Source organism: Epinephelus lanceolatus, chromosome 6 (assembly GCF_041903045.1).
Source record: "Epinephelus lanceolatus isolate andai-2023 chromosome 6, ASM4190304v1, whole genome shotgun sequence".
In the NCBI taxonomy this organism is placed as follows: Eukaryota; Metazoa; Chordata; class Actinopteri; order Perciformes; family Serranidae; genus Epinephelus; species Epinephelus lanceolatus.
In genome coordinates, this window is record NC_135739.1 from 29951678 (window position 1) to 29959324 (window position 7647).

The 7647-nt window shown below is 41.8% G+C and overlaps 1 protein-coding gene across 4 annotated transcripts in view; it reads right to left on the reverse strand.

The window, feature by feature from the left end:
• The window catches only part of dnajc6 (DnaJ (Hsp40) homolog, subfamily C, member 6), a 51386-nt gene extending 44797 nt beyond the window's left edge, over positions 1-6589 (reverse strand). For 2 of the 4 annotated variants that reach the window (XM_033621831.2, XM_033621830.2), the window contains exon 1: positions 377-778. In XM_033621831.2, the coding sequence (XP_033477722.1) occupies positions 377-584 (208 nt within the window). In that variant the 5' untranslated portion in view covers positions 585-778. Of the gene's footprint in view, positions 1-376; positions 779-6337 lie in introns of those variants that run through there. The other 2 variants (XM_078168952.1, XM_033621832.2) reach the window with 2 other exon arrangements.
• Positions 6590-7647: the final 1058 nt, after the last annotated feature.

Here is a 7647-nt window from a genome sequence, read left to right on the forward strand (position 1 = left end):
TGGTTATCCAATAAGAAGATGTGCAGGACTGGTTAGCACCTCATGTTAGAACACATGATGCATAGTATTTTAGAAATGTTACATAAAACCAATGGCACTAGAACATGCCTTAACTTGTTCTGTATAAATGCAGTCATTGAAGTGGAGTCTGGGAGCCACTGTGAACCATGCAGGGGGGTTCCTGGAGGTACACAGCATCACTGTATACTTCCACTACTTGTTAGCCATTGTGTGTTGTCCACTGCTAGCCTTCCTCTACACCATGACACTTACAGGCCACGTTTATACTGCGTAAAGTCATCCAATCTCACTCAAGCACTCTCCAGGTCAGCGTACAATAGCCATCCAAGTCGCCGGAGGCGGTGAGGACGCTTACCTGAGCTGTCCATGGTGCTGCAGTCCTCCTCTCTCAGCGGGCCTGCCTTCGGTCCAAGGGTGGCCGCTATGGAGCCTGCGAGTGTGGCGCTGCCGCTGCTGCTGCTCCCTCTGCCGACACTGAAGCTGTCTCCGCCGCTATCGACCAACTGCAAAGATTCATAGCCATCGTAACTGGTCTTTTTCTTGTAGGCCCCCAGCAAGCTCATTACCGAAGCACACAAAAAAGGGGGAATTAAAGACAAAAGAAGCCTAAAACACGTAGTAGGCTACGCCGCGCCGTCGCCGCCAGCACCGCCACAGCCGCCGCCGCTGCTACTATTGCTGCTGCTGCTGCTGCTGCTGGGTGCACATGTCCGGAGAGGAGAGGAGAGGAGAGGACGACCGGTCTCCTCTGTTTTCTGGGGGAAGAAATATTCCGCCGGCTGTGCTCCCTCCCTCTCTCCCTCCCTCTCTGTTTCAGTCTATCGCCTCCTTCTCTCTCAGCAGCACTGCATTCTACTACGACGCTGCTGCTGCCTCTGCTGCTATTGCTGCTGTAGCTGTAGTCCCCGACTGGGTAGCCTTAAAGGGAAATCCACCCCAACACACAACCCTCTCATGTTCCTGCTGCATATATTATTCACATACTCTAATCAGTAGTTGTGAGTAGAGCATACTATAGGCTTATTTTTCCCTAAAGCTCATTAATAGAGGACATTTTCATGCAAAAAAAAACCCCAAAACAAAACAAAAAAACAAGAAAATAAAAATAGCTTGTCATCAAGTGAAAAAAGTCACCTATTAAGCACAACTGACACAATATAAGTCCCCATCAGTTTAATATAATAATATAATAGGTGTATTTTAGTTGTCTTTGGTTGTGAAGCCAATAAAATTGAGTGGGATCCCAATTTTATAATTCCTATTTTGGGTGGATTTCCCCCTTAAGCTCCTCAGACCCTGCATCCTCCTATGAGGGCATCACTTTTTTGGTTTCCTGCACCTTAACCTTAATTCTGCTTAACTTAGACCTGTTGTCCTCATTTGTGGACACTTTTTTTGTGCCATCTAGTGGTGGTAAGAGCAAAATGTACTAATCTGTATAAAAACAAGATGGCAGCCATCTCTGCAAAGTCAGCCTGCAGCCGATCCCCACACAAAAGTGGGCAAAACCTGATCAGATTTTATGGCCGAAACTTATTTATTCATGATTAATAATGTTTGTAGTTTGATATGACTACATATTCAACCAACTTTAGCGACAGTTACAAGCTAAGACGCTGTTAATTAGGAAGTACTCGCTTAAGGACAATGGGAATTTATCATCAGCTCGTTGAAGGACATTGGGATGATGTTTAGTTTTTTATACTTATCAGGTCCTACTGATCCCAAATAGCTGAGAGAAATTAAAAATGCATGCCAAACTAAAGTTCAGATCTCAGGAGGGGTCTCGAGTCCGTTATGATTGTCCTATGTTCAGGTCTTTCCTAGTTTGTCCAGCCATCAGTTCAACATGATATTCAGTTCACAGTGAAACTGGTGTCAGCAGATGTTTGACATTTTAGCTTTAGAAATGACTCAAAGTATCATCAAAATATTTGCCAAAGTAACTGCTCTGCTACAGATGTATGAAAGATAGTGTCTGCTGTTACCGTGACTGTACATGGTGAGGCTCAGGTGATAATTTAAAGTGCACCAAAGAGGAAAAATTGCAGTGTCATCTATTAAAATAACAAAAGCCCTCAGGGAAATAAAAGAAATATTGAGCTCGTTTAAAAAAAACCTCTCTTGCTATGACCTGCTTTCTTTGGTATAAATAAGGAGCAAATTATGAAACTAGGCTCATAATAGGGCAAAATTATTAATTGAGTCCTGTGCTGAAAATAATCAGGGACCTCTGGCTGTGCCATAATAAAAGGATTCAAAGAAGAGGAGTCCTGTAGTCAGCACTGCAAGACAACAGCACCATACTTTGTCAGAAAGGGGAAACTCACCCTGCATCAAAGGGAATTTTCTCAGCCCTTGACTCACAGCAGCCGTGACTGTTAATAGGCTCTTTGTAATATAATTAAAATCCAACAGATTAGTAATTTTAGCCCCAAATTTGTCATTTCAGCTCCAATTTTTTTATGTAATGACCCTGGATCCATGAAGGACAAAACACTGACCAGTGATGGCATGCTTCCTTCCTTGGCCTTGTCCCTTGGCAACGGAAACCCTGCATGGTTCTGAAAAGAGGACATGAGCCTGGGAAACTCTTTTAGGAGAGCAGACGGGAGCTCAAAGCACAGCGGGAACGGAATGTCCGAAAGGGAGGAAAGATACCCCCGCCATCACCGGACGCAAAGTGCTGCCGCTCCATTGTTGCCATGGAGCTTCCTGTCCTAGCCGTGCCTACCAATATTTACCCCCTGATGCCCTTATGAGTGTGACTGTTTATGCAGCAAGCAGGTACGGTGAGGACATCATAGTATCTGCCACAATTGAAGGTTTACACATAAAAACATGACAAAAACACAATCAAAAAACACAAGAGAGAGAGAGATAAAACAGTATATTCACTGTGTGATCTATGGACAGAAAACTTTAAGATAAACTATTCTGTTAATCATTTCTTTCGATTTCAAGCAAAATTTTCCAAATATTAAACATTTCCAGCTTCTCAGATGTGAAGATTTGCTGTTTTTCTTTGTCATTTTTGATAGTTTTTGGGTTTTGTACTGTTGGTTAGACAAAACGTACAATCTGGATGTGTCACCTCAGGCTCTGGGAAATTATAATTGCACTGTTAACTGTTTTTTAGGCATCTAAAAGACAAAAAGATAAGTTAAGTGAGGGTAAAAGCAGCAGATTAATCAACAATGAAAATAATACAGCCTTGAAATAAAAAAAAAACTATATACTCCAAATTGAGCAACATTACAGATTTTGCATTAATAAAACATATATATTTTGGCCTATATCAGACTTCTTATATGTCTTAATACAAAAGTTTTAACCAAAATTGAAGGCACTGTACTGTGGATCCTAGTCCAACCCTTATGAGTGTTAGCCCACCATTGCACAAATATGGGCAAATGGCTCACAACAAAAGTAAATGCCCACAATAAAGCTGACACAGCACTTCCTTTAGTGACCTTTAGCGACATCAGGGACACTGTAAGACAGGTTTTCAAAGACCTGACTGTGACACACCGGCTGCACATGCTCCTTGGACACTGAGTAATGTTGACTTTGGAGGCAGTCAGTTACATCCCCCTTTTAATAATTCCTAAAAGCCTTTAGGCCTGAAAGCAAAGCTCAGTGCCATTTTAACAGTTTTATGACATTGCTATGATACTGACTGTGGCCTTGAATCTCTTCAGTGGTTTTTACCACGACTCTCAAGGATGAATTGAGGATTAATGATTATCCCCATAACAGTTACAGCAGAATCCAGGAATCTGCTGGATCAGCTGTAGGTCTTACTTGACAAGACAGACGGTGGACTTGAATCTGTGAGCTAAATCTGTCAGACTTTAGATGCTGTAATCCAACGATTCTTGTTCTGTGGTAAAAACTGAAGCCTAACAGATACGCACTGGCTGCTACATGTCTTCATAGAAATATATAGATAGGTAGGTTACCAAGGAGGAAGTGGGTAAACTCTGCTTTATATTTCTATGGCTGTTGGCTGATAGGTGGGTGTATTGTAAACAGCCAAAAAAAGGTAAAGGGTATACCCCATATACCTGTGTATATTCTACACTACACTGTGTACAGTAAACCCCTTTTACACCTGCTCTTTTAAATGTGCCATTTACAGGTACATTGCAAATAGAAAATCTATTCCTCGATGGTGAAATAGTTTAAAGACACCACGAAATCGTAAACACATTTTCAAGTTTTCTACATCCTTGTGCTGATTATTAATTTATCTCGTCACATGCTAAGTACTGTAAAACTTCAATTAATAGCCTAGTCCCAATTAAATGCCCGTCCCTTTTACTAGCCTGGTGTAGCGACAAATATCAAATAAAGGCCTGTCTCAATTAGAGGCCTGGTCTAGTTGCCAAGCAGTTCATTTTCAGAGACGTTTTTTGGATGTATAAAACTGGGTTGTTGGCAACCCACTTGAGCTAACGTTGGTTAGCTGTTTAGATTGCACATACAACTATAAATGTTTACACTTTTGTCACTATGGAGATGCTACACATCGTTAGCTCAGTTCATTTCATTTTACTGAAACCGTGAGCACCAGAGAAGACCGTAATTCATTCAGATTTACAGGTATGATGAAAAACAAGTGGTGACTCCCTTCCTCTGAAACTGTCATAAAGTCAGAATATGTGTCTGTTCCTTGATTACTTAGTAATTTATTTAGATTTCTTTACTCCGGAATGGTCCCCTGATCAAAATAATCAAAAGTGTTTTTCATGAAAATTAATTTAAGTTATGAATGAATATTGTTTTAATAGATTGTTGTGATTGTATGTCCCATCTTTGCTGAGCAACAGAATTAAAGGGCTGTCCCAAATATAGGCCTATTGAGTTCAGTGATTTAAACAAATAATAGCCTGGGCTATTGATTGAAGTTTTATGATAGATGTCAAAAATTTTTTTTTGAGGATTTGTATATTAAAATATCTCCCTTTTCTCTTCCTGTAAAATCAGTTTGATTACTTTAAGTCGGCTTTATTTGCTCAAACTTCAGTAGAACATTTCTGAGGTACTTAGACTTTACTAGGGCATTTCAATTTTCTGCTACTTTCCACTTCAGAGGCAAATATTGTGCTTTTTACTCCACTATATTTATTTGGTAACTTTAATTTTTTGCAGATCCAGATAGATAAATCAGCATAGAATTATCAGATGAATCATGACTTATTATTTTGTATACATTAGAATAAAAAAATAAAAATTAAATGAAAAAAAAAACCAACTCCCCAGAACTGAAGATGCCCAAATAAAACTCGCTCCACCTTAACCAGCTGCAACATTACAGTGGTGCCTACACATTAGTGCATCAATATATAACCCAATTGGGCCATTCTGTCTGTTGAGTATTTTTATTTTTGTTTAATAAGTCAGTTTTTTATGTCCAAACAAGATGATTCAGTGATCATGATCAGAACATGAAACCGCACCAAGCTGTGTTAAGCTGCTCACGTGACATGCGTGACGCTGGTGGCAATGTGACGGAGGCAGCTATTGGACAATACAAGAGAGGAGCTGTCCTCTCAGTGTGGAGCCTCCCCCGGATGATGAAGATGGTGATTGTAATAATACTGATAATCAAGATGCAAGAGACTTCAATCACGACCAAATGCCTATAATACTATAACAGGCTATAATCTATTAATAATAATAATAATGATAATAATAAACCTGTTCTCTTAGAATAATACATGGATTTGCGGAGTGGGTGCTGTGTGCCTTTAACTGGTGTCCTGAAACGCCTTTACCGACATCATCAGCTGACAGAAAAATCCAGCTGATATCAAAGCGCCAACCTTCACACTGTTAATTCAGTCTAGTCCTGAGGTGTCATTAATTTTAAGGGACAAGCAGCAGCAGCAATACTTCTCATACAGACAATTTAAAATGTCTCATTAAACTTGACTATGTGAAAAAAAAAGACACCTGCTGAACCAAAATAACCCAAATGATGTCATTGGTGATGCTCGCGTGCGCATCCAGCCACAGGCCCTGTGATTTTGGATGAATTTGTCTCCCCAGGTGGAAACAAATGCAGAATATTTCCCCTCGGAGTGAGTGCATGCTGGTGATAACCTCTCTGTCCACCGAGCAGAGATGCACCATGGAGGGGAAGCGGTGTGAATTTCCAGAGGCAGCCTGATATTATATAACATCCACACATCCACACATCATGATGCTCTTTCCTTCTCTGCCCGGTTAGAGATGTGCCTAAGAGAGCAGCCATGCCAATAAAACACGTATCATGAATCACATCAAATGAAGAGAAACAGATGACTTTTACCTTTCAGAGCGCTTTCTACCATTCTCCCGGGAGCGCCGTCTTGTGCCGCGGTGGAGATGCGCTTTGAACCTCAGCTCCGCGCACAGCCACCGACCTTTGATTTGTCATTCGCTGCCAGTCAAAGGTCAAAGCGTTATCCAGCCCAGTGAGGCGCACTGCAAGTCCTGCAAGGATTCCCCGGTATCTCCCTGTTAACCTGTCCCTAAATTTACAAGAGGCAGCGCTAGGCTACAGCATCATCAAATAATCACATTTTGGCATGTGAGCAACAAACAGGGGTCCAGCGATGGCGATTGGTAGATCTGCAGATGATGTGGATGCGCGTAATCCAGGCAGTGCAAGGTAGAGTGGATATTCGTGGATCTGTACAGTAGAAACTGCGCCGCTCAGCGAGTCGTGCCTGAGCTGTCAGTGAGGCTGAGCCAGCTCGGTAAAACCTGGGATGGACCTCAGAAACGGGCTGAATGTAACGCATGTGCATCTGCTGCAGGACATGTCTTTAATCACACAAGAGAAGGGCAGCAGGGTGGCTATCAACACTGGTGACACGATGCACCAATAAAACAAGAATTATTATGCATCATTTTTATGTCTCAGAACAGCTGAGCACCACTTCTCTACAGCAGGGGTCCCCATAGGAACTGCAAGTGCTCATGAGGCGATTTAAAAGCCTTAAAAAGCACCCTGCGTTTCAGGTTTTGGACGCACCAGGAATACACGAATCTGCATTATGCGTCATGCATGCACAAAACACAGCGCTGCACCTTCTGTCAAAAGGTAAACACAGCAGATGAGACTGTAATCCAAGCTGTGATGCACACAGGGTTTATTTACAGATCTGGGAGGATTAGACGCGAGAGGAGATGTAGACACTATTCCTATGTACTCGGATGCGCGCGCCTGTGTGTGCATGTGTGTTTCTGTGCGTAAATATCCACCATGGGTTTTGTGTTTAGTCAGTTAGCACACCCTCGTGCTGCTTCCTGTTTTTCTCACGTGGTGTGAAAGATCAAGGCGTAAAGAAGGGAGGAGCAAAGCCTTTCTGTTATTTTTATGTGCTGCAAAAACAGCCTATGGTGCATACCCAGAGTCTTCAAAGTAGGTTATGTGCAGTTTAACCAGGCATCACTTAGAATCAAAGATTTATCATTCACAGAGTTAGTGTTTTTGTGTGTGGTTACACTGCCCTCTTGCTTACAGTGTGTTTGAACTGTGAAGTAAGGGTTAAATAATCTAAAAAAAAATCTGTCTACACCCCACCAAAGTATGAAGTAGCTGGCAGTCTCCCACACAGTTAGATTCTGCACAGT